The 23,255-nt window shown below is 36.9% G+C and overlaps 1 protein-coding gene across 2 annotated transcripts in view; it reads right to left on the bottom strand.

Moving 5' to 3' along the window:
• The window catches only part of LOC134660934 (FH1/FH2 domain-containing protein 3), a 97,593-nt gene that overhangs the window by 12,418 nt on the left and 61,920 nt on the right, over positions 1 to 23,255 (bottom strand). The window contains exons 6-17 of one of the 2 annotated variants that reach the window (XM_063516819.1): positions 19,602 to 19,711; positions 8,094 to 8,152; positions 6,270 to 6,454; positions 4,713 to 5,194; positions 4,431 to 4,531; positions 3,624 to 3,995; positions 2,829 to 3,119; positions 2,225 to 2,746; positions 1,500 to 1,708; positions 896 to 1,018; positions 530 to 787; positions 89 to 306 (exon numbers count right to left, since the gene is read on the bottom strand). In XM_063516819.1, coding sequence (XP_063372889.1) covers positions 89 to 306; positions 530 to 787; positions 896 to 1,018; positions 1,500 to 1,708; positions 2,225 to 2,746; positions 2,829 to 3,119; positions 3,624 to 3,995; positions 4,431 to 4,531; positions 4,713 to 5,194; positions 6,270 to 6,454; positions 8,094 to 8,152; positions 19,602 to 19,711 — 2,930 coding nt within the window. The remainder of the gene's footprint in view (positions 1 to 88; positions 307 to 529; positions 788 to 895; positions 1,019 to 1,499; positions 1,709 to 2,224; positions 2,747 to 2,828; positions 3,120 to 3,623; positions 3,996 to 4,430; positions 4,532 to 4,712; positions 5,195 to 6,269; positions 6,455 to 8,093; positions 8,153 to 19,601; positions 19,712 to 23,255) is intronic. The other variant, XM_063516820.1, reaches the window with a different exon arrangement.

Here is a 23,255-nt window from a genome sequence, read left to right as displayed (position 1 = left end):
GTAGTCGAACTCTTTGTACATCATATATACCAACTGTTTCAACGGTATAACTCTCTACGTGGGCGGACTTGCATAATGTTTCCCTTACCTGTTCATAACCCTCTTCTTAATGACCGTCAGGAGTATGATCCTCTCCGCAGCATCTGTGAGGAACTCGTTGATTTTAGTCTTGAAGATCTGCGAGCTGTCGTGTTTGGCCACGCGCTTCATGTGGTCCCAGGAGGCCTTGCAGTCGGACTCCAGCTTGGATAGGTTGGCGGCTAAAATATCGAAGTCCACTTTGGAAGCTCGAATGACTGGACCCACCTGAAAAACCACGAGTACTGTCATGGAATTACTTTCTCGTAAGTCGCTTCTTTCTTTTATCAACTATTTGATTCTACACTCGCGAGTAAATAAAAGGAATCATCTCACATGTTTGGCTTTTCCGCTCAGTCAGTGATTATGTTTCTCAAGAGTGTCAATAATTGTTGCTAGATTTTCCAAGCTAGTTTTCCAAGATGCAGTATGACGATATGTCGCCACTTACCTCACTGAAAAAATCCGTGCTATCCGGAAACTTTTCAATGATCATCTCACAAATATGATACAGCAATGGATGTTTGTGCACCGTATCCTTCACTTCCATGACCTTGGACAGGTACTCCAGCCGGAACCCTCGGACCTGACTGCCGTTGAGGAAGGACCCCACTGCCCGCAGGGTGGAGAGGATGACCTTAAACGTCTTGTTGATCTTTAGCAGCTCTATGCCCTGCTTTAAGTCCATTAGTGGTTCTGCTACTTCTTTCTGTAAAAGTAAAAGAATACAATTTAAAACTCGTTTCAAATTTAACCCTGTTTTAAGACTGCTACTGATACCGTCAATAAACAGTGGTACGAAGATGATTCAACTCACCTCTAAGTTATCAAAGTCTAGTTTGAAGACCCAAAGCCTGAGCCTGGACGACAGCTCATTGATGGAAGCCAAGGTCAAAAGAAACTGCTCTGCGCTGCCTAGTGGCAGGTCTGGATTTGCGTACTGGAATAAATAATGTAGATAAATAGTTACAAAATAATGCAAAACGAAGAGAAAAATTCATCAATCGTATGTCTGGCCCTTAAAATAGGGAAAAGATTGGCGAGTTTTAGATATAATTTGTAAGTTTTATCTTTCTTGACATTGTATCTGTTTGCATGTTTTTCTTTTGTTTTTTTTTTGTAATGTATATATACTTGGTCAACCAGATCTTGACAGTAGAAAAAGGCGGCAAATTTGAAAAATGTAAGCGCGAAGGGATATCGTCCCATAGATAATTTTTATTTCGCGCCTTTTTTACTGACAAGATTTGGTTGACCAGCTATATGTTTCTAGTGTGTAAGCGAATTGGTGTAGTACTGTAAGCTTGCACTGTATTAAATAAATCAATAAATATAAATATAAACAAATATATGTTTTTTTAGGCTACCAAGACCCGTTTATTTAATATCACATTACAGGGGCTTATGTTTAATAGACCTACCTGTGCTTCTTGTATTTTGACCTTTTCCTCTTCAGTGGGAAGCATCGTCAGCAGTTTCTCAATGCCCTCCCTGCCGATCACTGTGGCGTCCATCTTCATGATGGCCGCCTTGATTGTCTGCGGCGTGGGCAACTTCTTCATTGCTATGTTTATAGCGTTGGATCGCTTCGCATCTAGTATGAGGTTCCTCTTTGGTTCCATTAGCTTCTGGAAAATAATATTTTCGAATGGAGTTTTTGATAATATTGACGAATTAATCATGAAGATGAATTGAGATAGGTATGATGATAACACTAAAATATAGTTACAATATAGTCCTTACACCCTGACGAGTACTGCCTCTGTGTGCGTCCCATCATGCCATGACACGGACAAGGGCAGCATCCGCTCGGTGTACCCCTTCCAATCTCATTATATCATATATCACCATTTTGTCGTTCTACGTTTTGGCTTCGCCTCCAAAATGTCCGGAACACCATTGTTCCGTGATGAGTAATGGTAAAGACATACAAAAAATATAAATAAATAACACTCACCTCCTGTGAATTTGATGCCGTTTTGGTGTCAGCGATATGAAAAAAGTAAACATAAATAATTAAATAAGGCAAAAATAGGCGAGATTTAAAATAAGTATTGAATCCATATTTAAATATTTAACGTTCTTAAATATCAGAAAAAATAACAACACGATCTAAAGATGTAAAAAGCTGAACAGCTAAAACCAACCTTAATTATCAAGTCATTAGTCCTGGATTCAAAAAGATGCTCCAACATTGCCGTGTCGAGTTTGACATCAGGCAGATCGTCCCATATGAACCCTCCGATCTTCGTCCTGACCGTCGCCGGCGGACACTCCTGGATCTCTCGCCAGAATAGCTTGACAGTCTTCTTGTTCTTCTTGATAGTTGAACTATCTGAATCGTTTGAGATCTCCGAGAGTGAATGCTTTGGTGGTGGTGCAGGAACGCTCTTCGCGAATGGTGGAAATGAACCAGGAGGTGGAGGGGGGACACCTACTAGAGGAAACTTCCCTGGAGGTGGCGGCGGCGGGATACCGGCCGCGTTGGTAGCCGGCGACGACATTTCGTCGTCAGTGTCCTGACGTAAATCCGAGAAGTCCAGATCACAGAGATGGAACTCCCTGTTAAGACATCCCTTTTTCAATTCTTCCCAATGGAGATCGTTCTCTGATATTTTAATTTCGTGGAGCTTTGGAGTTTTCTCTATTGTTGGAGTCTTTATCACTTCTGTAATTAAATGAGAAATTGTATAGATACTATTATTAGCCTACAGATAGTTTTGGTACTGAACTTTTTTTATCGAACTTACCTTTTGATTGGGACTTAGCTAACTCTTCTTTGGCTTTAGACACTATTCCGGCCATGTCAGACACTCTCAAAGGTTTGTCCTCAGTGGTTGGGCTGACGGGGCTCGTCAGGCGCTGAGCCAGGTCTTTGATGCTGTGCTCCCTGTTCAGTAACACTTCTCGGTCGTCCATGGTGTCCACGGGTAACTCCATCTTCTGACGGATGACTGTGAGAGCGTCTGCGGGCGTGACGCTGTGGCCTAGGGTGCCGTTTTGTATTCTTTGTTTCAGTCCAGCTGTATATCTTTGGTTTCCTAAAATACGTATAATCAATGGTAAGAAGAAATAATAAAGTCAATATAATCAAATCCAAAGATTGGCTCTATACTGTGTAAATTTTCTCCGACTTTATTTATAAGTCAATCTATTGATCAAATTTGATAGCATAAAACTTTTGAGCTAAGTTTGGGGCAGGCCTGATTAAAATTATTGGTTGGATTGCCCCAGAAGTATATTAGTATGGCATCCATATATTTTATAATCTTACCCCAGTAAAATCTAATATATAATAGGCACCTACGACTAACCTATATTTCATATAAATTAGAAAAAGCATGTAACACTCAAGTTAAAGCAAACTGCATGACAAGACGCGAAAAGCGCATGAAAATCGAGGAACTACTTTCACAACAACCATTGTTACGTTGTTAGCTTAATTAGGTATACCTACCTACATAAGGAATCTTAATCAGAATCTTTGCATAATTGGTTGTTGTGAAGGGAGTACCTTCAGATGTAGGGTTAGCAAATGGACAAACCGTTTTTGAGTATATCGCACAGATTATTTATATGGGGCTTCTCTTCTTCTTCTTGGTGCCCGTTGATGCCGTTGCTGTAGGGTTTTCCGTTCCCATTGCAATAATTTCCGTTGGAGTAGTCTCCATAAGAGTAGCTGCCATTCGTGAGATTCCCGTTGAGACAGCTGTAGCCATTTGAGTTGTTTAGCATTTCTCGTTGCTGTGTTATGTGATGGGCTTGCCTCGCGAACCGGTCTCGTCTTCTTTTTAAAGCTGTAGTCAGTTCTTTGTTTTCCTTGTTGTCGAGTATAGAGGGTAGGAAGGGTCGTATATTGTTCAGTGGTTTGGGCTCTCTTATGCTTGGCTCGGGTTCGGCGTTGGTAGCTTGTTTGGCTGTTGTTAGTAAAATGGGAGGAGGTAAGCTCACGTAAAACGATAAGTAATGTGAGTATAAAAATTTGCATAGTATTGCTTAGGAGCTTCCTTTTGAGAAGGATGCCCTCAGTAGCCAATAACATAGCCAGTACAAACATATTAAAACTAGTCCAATGCTAACCTCATGAATAATCAAATAACTCCAAATGCAATACTTTGCAAGTGTTATGAATTTGATGTGTAAGACTGCGTATGGTACGTGGTAAAATAATTCTCAAATCTATAATTAATCTGTCTATTATTGTATAATTGTTTAGGCGGCACAATAGAGATTATAAAACCAATGATAAGAGAAGTTAATACTAGGAGGTATCATGCAAACCATTTCAAACAATCAAAGGACAAAGCATTGCCATAAAACTCCAAAAACAATGAGACTACTATATAATATACCTTTGTCCTTCATTTGTTGCTTCTTGGACTTTCTCCTGTCTGATGTATTCAAGTTTAGGCTTCGCCGATGCACAGAGTTGATCACAGACTCGTCTAGTTGCCTAAAACATACAGCAGTCTCATAAATTATCAGCCAGTTTACAAGATTTAAGGCCGTTGCACCAACCACAATTAGCGGATTGATCAACGTTAATCAGCAGTGAACTATGAAAGTTTGATATGTCACCGTCGCTTCGGTGCAACCGACCCTCACTCGGTCAAAGTTAATATTTTTGTACTCACTTTAAAGCCGTTCCACTTTCGTCTCCATCTTCGTAAAGCAGCACGGCTTCGAAAATCTGCAACTGCCTCAGCAGATCCAAGTCCGTCCCTTGTTTCGACATATACAACTGCACGATATTATCCATCCCCTGGTCCTGCAGGGCGTCAACCTGGTCATAGTACATGTCCCTATCGGGGACGCTATTCAGACACCTATTTATCAACGTTGTAGCGTAAATTAATAGTTCTGTGTCTGAGGCGTCGAAATCTTGGAGTATTTTCATGACGTTGTACCAGGGTTGTCTGCCTTTAGAAGGATCTATGGTGTTAATAGCATCTATGAGGAGGAGGCAGTTCTTTTCTGTGTATTCTACGAAGACTAGGAGGAGCTTGAGCGCCGTCTTGACCACGTGACGGAACTTGCTGGAGATGAGGGAGTAGAGCCATTGGATGCAGTGCTTGTTGGCCATAACTCCGTGCATGCCGTCAACGTACAGGAGTATCTGTAAGGACAGTTTAAGTGGAAAAATAATGCGATGGTCAATATAAATTAAATCTGTTCGGAAAGAGAAGAGTCGTGGAATGTATTGGGCGCCATACTATAGTTTTGTACTTTTAACAAGCTCTGTTATCGCCTGTCGATAACGCTAGAAATGAAATTTGAAATGAAATGAAATTTATTATTAATAACACATCGTTATAAGTCAGTAGGTATACAATAGTATTTAAGTATATGGGTCGTTCTACCGTTTCGTGCCGATTTCGTGTCCGAGCCCGCATCAAGCGTTAAAATTATGTTTTTTTACAAGTGGTTATTTTTAAAAGGTATGTTTATGTGGTACGAAAAATGCGCCAGTTTTGGAATTTAGCTAAACCTAATGATCTATTAAATAAAAATTAAAAACATGCGAAAACTTCATTTCCCTCGCACCTAAAATAGCGTACCATTGGGTTCGAAATTTAAAAAACACTATTATTTGCAGATAAACCCTACTTGTCATTATTGTTTATAAATAAGCACTTAACTAGTATTATACTGGTACATGGTACGTATTTTTAAAGTTAAATTATCATAGAGAGAACGCGCTTTTAAATTTTGTCACGCGAAAGACTTCATTTTCAGTCTAAAAAATTGCCACTCATCCCAAATCTAAATGCGCCTTTATTCACGAATAACTGTGATTGCTACGTGTTTTTACTACCCTTGTCTACCGCAATACGTCAACGAAGGGGGTTTCGCGCTCTTGATTTACGAGTAATTTTGGTTCTCCTCACCGGAAAGGCACTTTGTCACGGTAGAATAAAACATAAAGTATCTATAAAATGTATTATGCGTTGAGTGGTCCGAAATACCTAATGGCGGTAAAATTAAATTATATGTAGGTACATATGCATGTACATGAAACGCATTAATGTCCTGAAATGAAGCGACATGAGTTAGGGAAAAAAGGTGGTACCATCCCCTTTATTCGGACATTTATGTGCCTGTTCATTTTCAACCTAAAACTTTAACTTGAATATCATTAGAAGTTCCACCAGCCTGATAGTTCCTGAAATGTAGATGATGGCGTCCGTTACCTGTCCAAGTGCCCTCAGGATATAATCCAAGTAGTTGTGGTCGGCCATGCTGCTGACTTGCATGAGGCAGTCCAGGCCCTTGTTGGCCACAAACTCGTGGACCAGGTCCTTGTCCGATTGAAGGATCTGCTTGAGAGTAAAGAGCGCCCTCCGGAGCTCTCTCCCTTGGGAGTGGAGTAGCCTTTCTGTGAACAAAAGTATAGTTGGTCAAACCAAATTTGTCAGTAAATATAAGAACAAAAAAAACTATACTCATCCTTTTCTTTTGGGTGCTAGTATTAGTGTAAGACAAAGATAGTATGAGACTCTCTGTCTATGTTTGAAATAAGACAGTCCTTTGACAAAATATAGCCACTATAGGTACCGAGTTTTATAAGAAGTTCTAAAAAAATAGCAGTGACGAATGACAGCCAGGTGATTCCAGAAGGACAATTTGTACTTTACCATATTTACAGCGCAGTAATTAATTGCGTCTTAATAGGTAAATAGTTCTCATCAACTATGCATAGGTAAGATAATAAAAAAGTTACGGCAGTTACCAAAGTATACTTCGATCTTCACTAATTCGCCGGCCCCGCTATACTGTTTCTAAGCAACTGGAGAATACATGGTTACTTATTTGTAATGTATGCAAGTACCACAGTGTACTGTACTGCACATGCTGAGGCATTGGTGAGCCACAGCCTACAACAACACACCATAGTCTTCATGTGATTGATTTCTACCTGCGATGCAACCTATATTGTAGTCAGTCCATGGCCATTTAAAACTGCACCCGGCGTGACGCAGTGTGAAGAAAATAAACAATCGTCGTTGGCATGACAATCAGTTGTCACGGAATCCGTAATGCATTCATGATTATTTATGCAAAAGTTACCATGATTTCAGCGTTGGTAATGAAATTAAGAGTAGGTACTACAGCTATACGCTTCCGCGTGTTGTTACGTCATTTTCGTCGGAGTTATTTTCCTGGGAATCGACATTTCACAATGTTTACTCCTTACTTATTGTTTCTAACGAGCATCTATGTAAAAAGTCTTTGCGAAAAATGGATAGGTAGGTATTTTACGTATTTTTTTTCACCTATTTATTAGGTAACAACATAGTTATCAAAGATCGCAAAGACGGTCCAGAATTCCTTAACGCGACTGGATTTGTCGTGTCTCCAGATAAATACTTGTCGAAAATAGTTATTTGTACAACAAGAGATCAAAGTTTGATATTTCTTCGAGTGCTTATTTTGAGTCCCGTGCAAGCGAAAGATTCTATAATAGATTCACGAGCGTAGCGAGTGAATCTAATTTAGAATCTTGAGCGTAGTAAGGGACTCAAAAGCGCACGAGATGTAAATAACTTTGATCTCGTGTAGTACACAACATTTTTCACCTTAGCAGTGAGAACATATTAGAGAACCCGAAAAATGTATTCCTTCTTCATCACTTACCTCTATTCACTCATGTTTTCTTAAGATATACCAACAATTAAATTTTCACCTCAGCAGCTCGAACAAGGGTACGTTGCTACTTAAAAACAGTGAGCAAAATCGCATTTTGCTCACTGGGTGAGCAAAATCGCATTTTGCTCATTTTGTCTCACTCAGTGAGCAAAATGCGATTTTGCTCACTGTTTTTAAGTAGCAAAGTACCCTTGTTCGAGCTGCTGAGGTGAAAAAAAAATTGTTTGATATTAGTATTCACTAAGACCATTCGATTCGGAGACAGGTAAAACTAAATTAAATGGTACCAAGTACACTAGCTTATTGCTTGTCGAATTGCGGGGAAGGGTGGATGGAATTGTATAATTTGGTATAATGAGGATACTCACCAATGATGGCATGCACCCGCACCGACAGCTGCGTTCGCAGAATGATTGCGTTCTTCCGACTGTGGACAAAAAAAAATTGTTAATTTAATGTGATCTTTTTCTTTTTTTGTGGGATATAGAGGTTAATGACTTAGGTTCTCGCATTACAGATGTGCAAGATGCGGAATGTTTCCAAACAGTTGGAAAAGCAATCGGTTGTTTCAGAAAGACTCGATCCCTATACATATACATAAAATATGAGAAGTTTCCGAAATATTTCCAAGTGTACTCTGCTTCTACTAGCATATTCAGAAATGTGAATACCTAGTGAAATTTTCATATTTAACTTGTTGTAGGTACCTTTTTTTGTGGCAAGTAGATGTTTTTCTAACACAGATTTCCAAACAAATAATAAATAGGGAGGTACGGAAACCTTGATAAATAGTTCTTTGAACGACAGGACTTGACCGATGTTTGTATCCGCATTGCCGTATTTATCGATTGCAATTGTAATTTCCATTCCTACTAGAAACGTTTATCTTTAAACCAAAATTGTTCAGAGCATGAATTTATCATACTAGAATAAAATAAATCTGAAATAAAATATTAAATTTAATGTGTAACAAATGCCTGCAACCAGAGGGAGTTTATAAAATGTATAAGTTGTTTATCAGTGAAAACCATAAAATATTGGATGTCACTTCCTTATTTTAAAAACCAACAACACAAAATCACCAAATCAAAAAGAAGAAAACACAAAACCCTCACATGTCTTCATCTTCCTCGAGCATGTCTGGCACCAGTAAGCACGTCAACCACAATTCCTCTATCTCCGCGATGCTCGAACCACTCTGTTCCACCGGCTCATCGGCAACATCTCGCACATCCATTTTCTATTACATACGGGGTGTTCACTTGTTCAGGTATGAATGTCGCGTCGCGTCAGCCAGACGAGCGCCTGGATGCGGTAGGATGGCCTCGTTTGCGATCGGGATAGGGATAACGCATCCTTTTATTACACTAAATTAAGAGATTGGCTATACACGGCATAAAAGAAGTTGACGCACCGTTTGCAAACTGTAGATTCCTATAGACTCATTTGTAATAGTATATGGACCCAGGGTCAGGGCTTATAGGCCGTTACTACATATGTTTAAAATATTTCTGCACCACATTTTTATAAGCTAGAGCAGCCTGTAGCCGCAGTGCAAGTGCATTGTGTGCGCGAGACCCAGTTTTTGCGCGGGTTCACCTTCATCGGCTCAAAAACCCCCGCGACGCACTCACGGTTTCGCTTCTGCTTTCTATAGATAGAATTGGTCATATAGTTTTTGCATAATTAGCCATACACGTCACACACTAAATTGACATTAATTAGATCACAGGCATCACAGCGTCACATACATATTTTCAATTAAATAATATTTAACATTATAAAAAAGTGCAACTCTTAATTTAATAAGGGTTTCCTAATTTAAAAGGTAGGTAGCAAAATCCAGTTTTATGTGAGTGCGTGGTTTTAAACATTTTTACTTTAGAAAACCGAAAAATCTTATTTACTTACTACATTTATTTTAGTATAGTATGAGACCGAAATGTGAACCAATGTCCAACAAGACGAGATACTGTGGGCACCCTACTTTAATTTGATGTTCAACTATAAATACTTACTCGTATTATATAGGTTTGCCCGAGCCCGGGTTCAGGAGTGCCTGAACCCGTCCCAGGACCGACAGGATCTTATTTATAAAGTAAATAATTAAATATCCCAACTTTTTGTATAGGATATTATATTAGTATCCGATGCGTCGCGCACATACAATTACAAAGAAAGTGAATACCTACTACCTAAAACTTGAGTTGCTGTATTCTCTGTATTATCTGTTTTCTTGTATAGCTGTTTGTATTGTAAAACTTGCAAGTGTAATAACAACTTAAGTGAATATTATAATATAAACTGTTAGTTAATAAGTATATAAGTAAATATGTAGCTACACCCATTGGGTAAAATTGTATTGATTCTCACTGTATTGTCTAACATCAACATGTAAGTATACATACAATTTATGGCTTATGCATAAATAAAAAAAAGATCGATCTTATACTGAAGTAAGAATAATACAATAAAATAAACAATTTTAGAGACATAACTTTAAAAACAATACATACAAATTTTAGGATAGCACCAAGATAATCCTATCATCCTAGCATGATTCTCACAGATGCTCTAACTAAGCAGATTTTTTTTATAAATCATGGCACAACTTTACTGTCATCTCCATAAAAATGTCAACCTTAAAACGCAAAACTTTGAAAATATTTCTATTGCGACTACTATAATGTAAATTGATTATTTAGGCACAGATGCGAGTATAGTTATATCAGTTAATCAGAGGTCAATTGAACTCGAGGAAATGTTTACTTGCTACCTAATACAGACAATATAATATGGTACTTAATTTGTAAACAAAGCAAAGTGAAGAAACTAGTATTGTTATGTAAGCCAACGAGTAATCGCGTTGGCAGAAGCTAAATCGCAGTCAATCATAATAAATCAAAGATTTCCCCTACCCCAGCCAATGGGACAAAAAAATAAGGTCTTCTGAAAACGCATCTTGCTATTCATATTTAATTACACAAACGGGTCTACCGCGATATAATTTAATTGTTTTTAGCTTTAATTCCGACGTTTCAGCTGAGTTGCACCAGTTGTAGTCACGGAAAGACTGACGTCCCAACAAATGTTAACGGAGATATTAATAAAACACCACTAAACTACCCGAAATTAGTTAATAAAAATGTTCGGGGTAGACAAAGAAATTGCAGCTACCCGTCAAAGTTTAATGTTTATTGTCCACGGCACGACATGCAACACTCACAGTATCCGTACACTGGTCGGAACTGTCGGAAGATATATCCACTGGTTTCAACATTTGAATCACTGGTCCCCAAGTAGACGATAATTTGTACCCGTCCTCGTCCCGATTAAACAATAAAAAAAAAGAATTAAAGGTAAAAACAATTAAATTATATCGCGGTAGACCCGTTTGTGTAATTAAATATGTGTAAACAAAGTAAACAAAACTACATTTTTATTTAATCATCACTTAACTTAATAGTAGGTGTCATGATTTATTTATGTTTACATTAAAGATAGCAGTTAAATAATAATTTTAATGTGGCAATATTATTGCGTTACCCCGATTAATACAGGGGTAATTGGGAAAATAACATTATACTACTGGCAACATGGTAGGTAGTGGGGACACGAGGCCAGTTGGACAGGCTCGTGCAGTTCGTTCACTTGGGTCGAGGCAGTCAAGGAGGACACATCGTGAAGGATTGGTCAGATCAGAGTACCTGCAAGTACCTCCATTGTTGTATTATTAATAGTAGAGTAACCATACTAGAAGAACCTTCACAAATCAGAAGTGTTAACGTACCACTAACCCACAATGGGATTTTAAGGTTTATCTTGAATCCTACGTTTTATGAAACGTAAGTTATAGAATTAAAAAGTATTTTATTTCATGAGTTTGGGACGATTACATGTTTCAGATATAAGTTTTGGTGATTGCTTGTAAGTACATAACTACCTACATATTTATAAGAAAATTTCAAAAAGAATGCATGATGAAGGTGCAGGTAGCTTTAAAACTCCCGAGTAAATAATAGTCATTAAAAGTATCTCATATTGCTCCATCGTTAGCAACTGAATTTTAATTAATGTGCATTTTTGCTATTTTGATTAAGAAAATTAAGGATTAACGACTGGTTACGTTATGTTATGGACCCCATAGTCCCATAGTCCATCCGGTATCAGTATCCTATAGTGTGTTTTAAAAAGCCCTTTTGTCAGATATTAGATGATGCAGAAAGAAAGGTTCATGTGGATCTTCGAACGTTTAACTTAGAAAAGACGTGATTATAACAATTATTAACATACGAGTAGGTGACTACAGCGTAATGATGTATTAACGTTAAAATAGTTTAAAAAAAAATCCGCTTTAGAGATGAATTGATATTTATTTAAAGGATAAATAAGTAAACGCCATTTTTGATGACACTATAAGACCGATTTTTAGACAACCGGTAAGGTTGATTTTTGTTTGACATGAGCGTATGTCGAGGTAGTTGAGAATTGGGTGAAACTAATATTTATTTTTGACGTGAGTGTGCGTCATTGAAATTGAGAATTATTTAATGCGAACATGCAACTGATACATTTTAAAGTGTCGTATGACTAGTAGTTTCAAAGGACCTGATCTGACTATGCGAGGTCGCGACAACGCGACGGATGTTTGTTTAGTCCCGAGAATGCGACCAATATTTTCTTTGATTTGTTCATACCTAATACATATATCCTAACGTGATAGAAATATTGTGAAATATAAACTTTATGTTTTATTATGATCGACAATTATAACAGAAATTAATTGTCATTTGACGGGATAAAGATACTCGATAGACCAGAGCAGTTTAAGATTTAGAGGTGATAAAATTACATTATTAGATTATAATAGAAATATTTTATTGACAAATTAGTACAGACTGAATCTTTGATAAGTTTCTCAATTTTGGCATGCAATATTACAGTTATTTGTTATTATTATTTATCAGCTAAAATTTTACGAGACTCGTAGTTTATGTTAATAAAAATCATACCGTTGAAAGAGGATTAGCATACTTACAGTATAGTATAATAGGACTATTAGTCATACAGTTTGTTTACATAATATGAAGTTTTAATAACATGAATATTAGGTAATATTAAGAGTTTGGACTTGAGAGTATGTCGATTGATTGAGAAAAATAAAATATCAGATTCATAATGTGAGCGTGCATTATGGTAAATTTACATGAGCGTGTGTAAATTAGATGATGAGAGTACTTCATAATGTGAGCGTGCATTATGGTAAATTTACATGAGCGTGTGTAAATTAGATGATGAGAGTACTTCATAATGTGAGCGTGCATTATGGTAAATTTACATGAGCGTGTGTAAATTAGATGACGAGAGTACTTCATAATGTGAGCGTGCATTATGGTAAATTTACATGAGCGTGTGTAAATTAGATGACGAGAGTACTTCATAATGTGAGCGTGCATTATGGTAAATTTACATGAGCGTGTGTAAATTAGATGATGAGAGTACTTCATAATGTGAGCGTGCATTATGGTAAATTTACATGAGCGTGTGTAAATTAGATGACGAGAGTACTTCATAATGTGAGCGTGCATTATGGTAAATTTACATGAGCGTGTGTAAATTAGATGACGAGAGTACTTCATAATGTGAGCGTGCATTATGGTAAATTTACATGAGCGTGTGTAAATTAGATGACGAGAGTACTTCATAATGTGAGCGTGCATTATGGTAAATTTACATGAGCGTGTGTAAATTAGATGATGATAGTAATGATAGTACTTCATAATGTGAGCGTACATTATGGTGAATTTACATGAGAGTATGTACATTAGAAGATGATAGTTCGTCATGAGTGTCATGACGTTCAGAGTGCGTTACCTATAGTAAATTTACATAAGTATATGTAAGAGATATTAATGAAATAATTTAAATGGGTTAAATGACACTAACTATATAGAAGAGGACTTGATAGAGCCGATATGTACAACAGTATAAGGGTACTGTTAAATAATAAATGAAAAATGACACTATTATGTACGTGATAATGCATTTTGATATATTATACTTACACGAGCGTGTGTAAATTGAAATGCGTTGATTCTAAATTTCTTACTAGTATTTAATGACAATAAAGAACTTTGAAAGAATTTATGATAATTGTATAGGTATACATAAGTTTGTGTAACATTACTATCCGATATGATCTACTAGTATGATTCGAAGCTATGTAGATACATGATGTAAGTATAATAACAATGTGAGAGAGCATTGTGGTAGCTTAACATAAGCGAAGATAAGTTAAGAAAAGTTAACCCAAGCCTTTGCATGGCAAAAATAAATAATATATTTATTTACATGAGAGCGAGTAATGGGAGTTAGTTTTATACAACTCTATAGAATTATTGTATTTTTGTCAGTGCCAGATGATAGCTTTGTTTGTTTCTTTGCTGTGTTAGTTAGTTTGCGAAAGAAATACTTATTTTATAATGAATTCGTTTGTTTTGAAAGTGATAGGCTTACACGATTTCGGAGATATTTGGTGTTGAGAGGTTGAGGAGTTAGAAAAAAAAGAGAGAATTCTTAGTCGAAGTCATTGAAAGTAGACAAAAACAATAGAGAAGAATATTGAATATTTTATAAGACACAGCTGTTTCATTATTACTATCGAGAGGAAGACTAAACGAAATTTGGGAATAGAAAGACGCATTCGAGTAAAAAGAACTGTGCGGTCTGTGTTCTATCAAATACTCAAAAGAGATATCTTTCACAATTCACTGACTCAAGTTACTTTAAGTTGACGAGTTCATTAAAGGAAATGAAAGCCAAACCTAACTATTAGATTAAATATTATTTTGGATGGATAGTTTACTTAGCGCTTTATAGATGTAAAAATAATCTGTTCAATTTAACCTATTTAGAGCAACAGAGTTGACTATATACGCAGTCATGATGAAAGATACATGTGTGGGAGTTGAAGCTTCTTTTTAACTATTGAAGTTGACTACTTCTAAGTTGAATTTGACAGTATTTCAAATATTTAAATGAAATTGTGATATCAGGTTGATATCTTATATTGACTTGATCTTTTAGTTTTTTTTTGAGTGAATACCTACTTTTAAGTCGCAACCTTTTGTGACAGTGGGTTTGTGAAATGGATTAAATTTTTCTTATCCTAGATGCTGTGTTGTTGATGATCAGTATTCGAAAAAATTCCTTGTTATAGGCGAAATTTTAAATAATTTTTAATTATTTTCATGTTTCGATGGATTAGAAATGATTTGATATTTCATTATCAAGATATTGAAGAGTTTTAAGCACACCAAGTTCTAGCTATCATGAGTTTGCAATGAGCATATTCATTATTTTATTAAAAATTTGTCAAATATAGAAGTGCTGTAAATAAAAGAACAGAGGTAGTTATCATGAACTAAACAAGATATTCCGTTAAATAAAACAGATGAATGCAACGTAAAGTGATTAAGTGCTAATGAACAACAGGATAATAGATACCTACACATACTTATGTCGATACCATAAAACACCTAATGTATGAAATATGTTGACTGTACGACTTAAACATAGAACACGAATATAGTTCAGAGTAGACTTTATAGACAGTACAAAGGCATCTCTGGTAATAAACTTTTGAGTAGTCGAGAATGGAAAGTGAACAACAGATCGAACGTACGGTAAACGATTTGCTGTATTCATGGGATTTGTGACAAATGTTAGCAAGTGAAAAAAAGTAAGCACTTGAGTGTATATGGTGGCAATGCCCTAAATACCTATAGATTATGTAGAGGAATAGGGGAGAGAAGGGAGTAATAATTCAGACAAAATTGAGTTAAACGCGAAAGAACTTGGTTATAAGACTTTAAGGTTGAAAGTATATAAAAGTAAATAATTATGATTCAGATATCCTAAAAGCGTTTATCTTTCCTACGTAGTTTTTGAGAATTAAGTACCTATGTAATTGGGATATTATAATAATCGAAATGTGGAAGTAGTAAAAGACTGGAATTATGAGAAATGTACAGACCTAGATAACTATGTGACGTATGTACAGAGTAAAGTAAAATAATAAATAAATTATACTTCTTAAGCTTTGTTAAGTTAGTTAGTTACTTTAGTTAATATACTCGTTCAAGCAAATCTTGTCAGTAGAAAAAGGCGGCAGATTTGAAAAATCGCGGGTTAGCAACACTACGTTTAAATTATTCGAAAATCGCGTGTCATATCTGTGGAACTGTTTTGTTTACATTTCATCGATGTTCGATGTACATTGCTGCTTTTTGTTCGTTTCCTAGGGATACCATACTTTAGTTTGATTTACATTGCTACTGACATATCCGGCTTGACAGACTATATTTACCTGACGATCATCACCATTACGCTCAAATACTAGACACCTTGACAGAATTTGATATGAATAGTGACTGTGTTAAAAAAAAAAAAGAAGAGATAATTATGGTTTGCAAGCTATTAAAATATATATTTTTAGAAAAGTAACAAAAGTTAATGGACGTGAAAAATAAAAGCTGGCAAAGGTTACAAAATGTGGACTTGGAGCAATGAACCCAGTCTGTTCCCCAGTCAGCCCGTCTCCTCGTTTCGCTAAGTATGTCATAGAAATATGTAATACCTAGTTTTAGAGAAAGATTATAAAAAAAAAGGATTTTATTCGGCTTGATAATTAAGACTTGATTTGATTAAGCAGTCTCAATCATTGCTGAAATTAAATAAAGTTAAGACTTCAGTGATGAGTGATGATACTCGATATCTTACATTAACGTAAAGGCGTATCTAGCAGTGATTTACATATGTATACTAATTCAGACATCTTATGTTTGGCGAATATTAAATAAATTATAATTTTAACAAATTATTGATATGATTTGAAAACTTTACTTTCTTGAGAATTAGTAGGTACCTACCCATTGATATCTTTCGAAGTTACAAGGCACTAAATGTTATTATCTTAATACGGGCCTGCATAGTGACATTACTCTGAAGAAATTACATTTTTAGCGATAGTGTAGGGATTAGCATGAAGGAATGACGGCAAGTAATGTAGTTAAGTAGTTTAAATATCTATTTTAACTTTAGTAACTATTTATATTTTGCTTCAGTATTGGAGTTATAACAATGTAATGACACATTGAAATAACCTTACTATATTGACAGTGAATTGATGGAAATGATGGAATCAGAAATCACAAAAAGAATGACAGAAGATAAAGAAGTTATTAAACTAGTTTATTTTTGAAGTAATGAATAATGACATTATACTGATTCTGAGTGGAGCGCATAAGGCAACTTTAGTATCACTATATGTAGACATTAGTATATTGAATTATAATCAGCGAAAGCAATGTTATTCAAAGTGAAATTTGATTGATTACAATTATTGTTTTTTTTTTTTCACTGAGAAAGAAATTTTCGTGTGATATTGTAGTAAAAATACCAATCATGAGATGAGTAGCAAAGTTTTGTTAGCTATTAAAGATCAGAGGAATTAGAAAAAGGATTGTCACTGGCAAGTTGTGATCATGTTTTTTATTATACATTACGGATTCAGAGACATACATGGTAGATGTGTAAATTTGAAACTGAACGTAATAGTTTTGAGCTGAACACAAAACTGATGGTCTTGAAAATTGTAACGCAAACGCCTAACTTTAGGGGTGAAATATTATATTTTAGCTGTAACGATTAATACATGAATGTATTAAAAGGAAGTCTACATTAATTCAATATACCTAATATAATATTGGGTCAGACAAGAAGTGAATATTAAAATATGTAAAACTGGGAAACGTAGTAATCGAACAATTTTTGAAAAAAAAGTACTGAATTAAATAAAAGACATGCACGTATGCTTTAACGGACATAAGTAATGTTTAGATGTATGAGAAAACAAAACAAAGTACCTATGCATAATAAAAACTGAGCCTTGTTATTTATATATTTTTATAGTTATTATACGAAATTAATAACAGGTATTATGAAATTTTATTGTCTAGTATGGATTAAACGTTACGTACACAAAAAAAAACGAGTGTTACAACATAAGTGAAAATTTTGGACTTACAGTATATAATATGTAGTAATGAGAAACAGAGAGGGGAATTAATTAGTTATATAAGTAAAGATAAACAAAACAGAAGACCGAATGTCATGATATTATTTTCAAGTGGATATACATCATAATTTTATTTAAACATTTTGCTGATCAGGTAAATGTATCAATTGTGATAAGTTACGTTTTAAATTTACAGTTCCTAAACTTTTTTTAATTTTTAATGATTGGCGGAACATATAAAACGGAACTAACTTTTGGTGATAAGGGTCGTGCGCCGGAGTCATGCACGAAGTCGGATGGCCGAATGTCATGATTTATTTATGTTTACATTAAAGATAGCAGTTAAATAATAATTTTAATGTGGCAATATTATTGCGTTACCCCGATTAATACAGGGGTAATTGGGAAAATAACATTATACTACTGGCAACATGGTAGGTAGTGGGGACACGAGGCCAGTTGGACAGGCTCGTGCAGTTCGTTCACTTGGGTCGAGGCAGTCAAGGAGGACACATCGTGAAGGATTGGTCAGATCAGAGTACCTGCAAGTACCTCCATTGTTGTATTATTAATAGTAGAGTAACCATACTAGAAGAACCTTCACATAGGCTAGAACGAACTCACTGCGTTAAAAAAATAAACAAGATATGGTAGTTATACAACGTGTTACACCAGCATACATTTTGGCTGGCTGATGTTGATATCTTGTATGGGAGTGTAAATTTTTTTTCGCGATTTTGGGGTTGGTCCCATAGTAAAAGTTGCTCAGTATGACCTGTACAACGTGTACCCATCCCACTTTTAGTGGCTGATGTAACACCTTGTATGTGACAACGATAATTAATATTTAAATCATTTATTATTTTATTTTTGTAATTATGGAGCAAAGTATATATAGGCACATTTTACAGTAATTTCCTAAAAGTCCCTGTTTACCCTGCTGCTGTTGCCGAAGTCGGGTAAAATCAACACCATGGAGCTGCAGTGTTGGCCAGTAGTGCGGCTACCACCAGTTTCGCACTGACATAAACGCCATCGAGAACGTAATTTTCTTTCTATGCATCACGCTCGTACTCGCATATGTAGTCAAAGTCGTAGTGCAAGCGAGAAAGTAAATCACGTTCTCGATAGCGTATATGTCAGTTTTGACACTGTCAGTGACTTATGGTGCGGGCTCAGGTAGTGGCAGTATCAAAATTGTCCTAATGGATGGTGGGCTACACCGTTCATTGACGAGCAGGAGGGATAGGGGGAAGAGAAGAGGAAGTGCACCGGCGGGGCCGCGCGTACGCACGTCCATTCAACCAAGGACCCACTGGCTGTGATGAGGTGTGACGTCACACTTCGCATGTGGCCGTTCAATGGATACCTTGAAGCTGACACTTACGGGTTTACTGGATGTGGGCCTTATTGACGCTGAGAAAAGGTAATCTCGACCTCACTTAACGAATGGGCTTTCCTTATGAAAACATGGAATATCTGGACATCACCTTGAAAATCCTGCAGGCCCTCCAGCTCCTCTTCTTGCTCGTTGAGCGTGGAGTCCACGTCGAGGTACGGCCTGTAGTCGCCATCTCCGAACACCTGCAGGGTCTCTCTAGGTCTCTACAGAGGACTGCAAGTACAAGGTGTATAGTCGTACCTCTCTTGCAGGCCCTCCACTCTCCAGCTCCTCGTCTTGGTCGTTGATCACGGAGTCCAGGTCGAGGTACGGCCCGTAGTCGCCATCTTTGAACACCTGGCGGGTCGCGTCGTCCGTCTCTACAGAGGACTGCAAGTACAAGGTGTATAGTCGTACCTCTCTTGCAGGCCCTCCAGCTCCTCATCTTGCTCGTTGAGCGTGGAGTCCAGGTCGAGGTACGGCCCATAGTCGCCATCTTTGAACACCTGCAGGGTCGCGTCGTCCAACTGTTGACAAAAAACATTTTGTTAATAAAGAGCGTCTTTCGTTGTATATACAGGAGATATATAGGTTCACAGCCATTTTGTTGCTTTTCTTCTATTTTATTTGATATTTGATATTCACAGTTAAGTCGGAAGCTAAATATTGTTATAGTAATTACGTATGCTAATTACGGTTGCTGTTTCGCCATTCGATTAAGTAATGCATACTTTATATTGTGGACCGCATGTACTTGTAGGTACTTACCTACTTGTAGCGACGCGACGAAATCTCGGAGTGAGCCAAGCCTGACAAAACTTAAAAAATAAGATCGTGTGCAGAATTTTCACCCTGTAGCCATTTGGCTTCTGTCTGTAGCAGCAGGTAGCAGTTAGGAGGCTGCTGACTGTACGTGTTGCAGCGCTATCTGCGTTCCAGCCTTAACACTTGGTTCGCAAAATGCATGTGAGCAGAGAGCGGTTCGTTTGTTTCATAAGCTGACATTCTAATTCCTTGGGTCTGCTATAGATGGCGTTAAAGTCGTACAATATTTACAACTACAAATATTATCGATCATGTAACTTGATAATACAAATTGATAATACCTACTGCACGAATTAAGGCTAGCGTCTTAACTTTATAAGATTCGAAATTCATCACAATATTTAACAACTTCTCTGAGCTTATAAATGCTAATGCTAAGGCTACAAAATGTATAATGTCTACTCAAATCAATAATTCAGATATTTTTAGACTTAATACTTAAACGCCAAGTACAAAGATGACATCAGCTGGATATAACTATACTTAGCCGTGAGATTCGCCACGCAACTAAATATTATTATGGTGTCGTAAAATTAAATGTTTATCGATGTATTGAAGAGTCTACAACTATAATATTATGAGGTATAACTTAAGCAAAGCAAATACGCATGTGCTCAAAAAAAGGTTCGAAGGTTACCACACGTTAAATTCTGTTGAACAACACTTACGACAGTTTTAGGACATATTTAGCTATAAATTTTGTTTAGTTAACTCCTAATACATTCCCTACTAGCTATCGCATAAAATATTGATAGGTGTCGCCACCTCGCAATTACGTAGGTAATTAAAAAAATACCTACTGTTATTCTAAAAATTCGTATTTTTTCCTATTACAAAAAAGAAAGAAAAGTTAAAGTTTTTTTAGAAAAGCAACCTTAAATACTTCTATAATAGATACAATATACATATATCCAAATTGCAAGAAATTCGTATCACAAGTTAAAAAAAAACTTTCTTTTTCTTTTATCAAACTAGTGATCGATCTGGAAAACAACAAACATATTCAATTCATCACTTTTCAATCCTTCATAAACTTATGAGATAGAGAACATAGTTGCATAATCCACACGAGTGGAAAAGTAATTTCATGCTAATTTTGACTTGTTTCCGAACATTGGCTCAGTGGCGTAGCGTGAACTAATCTAGCCGTGGGCGAAATCGCATCTGCGAGGCCCTTTTCTTTCACTGTGCCCGAAGGGGCCTCGCGCGAGGCTCCTATAGGGGCGCGAGGCCGTGGGCGACGGCCCACTTCGCCCACGCCTAGCTACGCCACTGCATTGGCTTTTAAAATGGACTTATTTATAACTCTTATAAGTGAATAATTTGGAATAATAAAGATTTTCAGTTTAGGTACCAACTCCACAACAACACACAACAAACAAACACAGTCCTATATGATATATGATGATTTACATTTTACAGTATTAGCCCGATCGAATAGAAAAATACTTTGTAGAAATTAGGTAGGTACCTAGTTAAGAACATGTATGTATTTTTATTTTTACAACCAAAAAGAATTTGTAACTGGACCGACTGGACCGTGAAGCTGTCCCTAAGAATGCTGAGCGCTTATAATATTGCATACGATACGATCTTTCAAGTTGGAACCATGTCGCATCGCACAGTCATCAATTGAGTTAAAGCTAACACCGCTGTGAGTAACGTTGTTTACTACGACAAGGTGGTAAGTGGCGGTGCATCACACGTGTCGTCGGTTGGCCGGTCGCCAGGGTAACCAATAACACGTATAATATACGGGGACTAAGAGAGTAAGGACTCAGTCGGACCAGTATTCGTAGATACCTACTTAAAGATTTTAAAAATTGACCCTTGATTTTATTTCTGCACCTGGGTCAAACACAAATCTGTACTCGCGTCTTTCCTGTAGACATATTTTTGGGTAAAAAACAGCGTCTCGCCCGCACTAATACAAATACGGACAAGTCCGTGCGAATTGGACGCGCGAAAGACAGCTAAATTATGATTCTAAATTTCCAATATGATTCAAATATCGTTTTGATATCCGGTGCACGTTCAAATAGGCCTGATTGTTAGTGTCTCGCATTCTTCCTCGCGCGAGACGAGCGCTCGCTACCCCATCAGAATGTGCCGTGAAATCTGGAGCGGCCCGGAATAGTGTCCCTTATTCCCAACGAAACTGGGACCGGGAAGTCGGGATAAAATTAACATGTTACCAGAAAAACGGAAGCGGACAGTTTCGATTAACACGTTTTTCGGGTTAGGTAACATTAATCTAACAATGACACTAAAAATAAATTCAAGAAAAACTAAAAACGCATATAAATAAGTACGTAAGTTACTCAATTAGGTAGACACTTTAAAACTACCTTCTGCCCGCGACTTTGTCTGCGTGGAATGATGCTGATGATAAATAAAAATAATCCTGCGCGTCTTTCCCCGGGCTTCAAACTACATAGCTCCATACTAAAATTTCATCTAAATCGGTTCAGCGGTTTAATCGTAAAGAGGAAACAGACAGATAGACAGTTTAGTATAGCATTTATAATATTAATTTAATAGGGATCTTGAAGAGAAGAACTAAGTCAGTTGCTGGTCAGTTTCTTACGAAAAAAAATGCGTGAAATGCGTAAGAAGTTGAGAACGCATCACGTAAATAATGGACGTCCCCTTATAATATGTATGGGCTAATTGGTTATGGGGCTGGTTAAAATTTTACTTGCAAGATTTCACCTAAATAAACTGCTAAACATTGCGCGTAAAATAGGAGCTTGTAAAAATAGATTGGATGAGACAGAGTTTTCAGCTGGATTACTCAGAGGTTCCGGAAAACACCTGGGCTTTGAAGCGAGTCACGTACATATTTCTAGAGAGATAAAGTGCGATTTTTATCGATAAGACCGTGTCCTCATTTGAGCAGTCAAGGCAAGTGTGGCTGACTCTTTATTGGCTTCTGAACGACTGGCATTATTTTGCATTCATACCTACGTAAACATGTAGTAATGTCTGAAGTTGTACGGGGAGGCAGCGAATAAAGTTTGTATTTGTTAGTCGTATTCATATCTTCTTCTTTGCTCATGGGAACGTTAGGTGGTGTCGGCTCTCCTAATTTTTTTACGCCATGACATTCTGCCTAGGTTTGTCGGATCAGCAAGCTTCTCCTTCTTCAACAGGCTGGTCATACTGGTCCACCACGTCGTTGGGGGCCGGCCTTTGCCTCTTTCTTTCTCCGGCAGATACCCTGACTACAGTCATATTCATATCTAC

The sequence above is a fragment of the Cydia amplana genome, chromosome Z (genome assembly GCF_948474715.1).
Source record: "Cydia amplana chromosome Z, ilCydAmpl1.1, whole genome shotgun sequence".
Taxonomy (NCBI): domain Eukaryota; kingdom Metazoa; phylum Arthropoda; class Insecta; order Lepidoptera; family Tortricidae; genus Cydia; species Cydia amplana.
The sequence above is the reverse complement of the archived record's forward strand: the minus strand, read 5'-3'. Positions and strand labels throughout refer to the sequence as shown.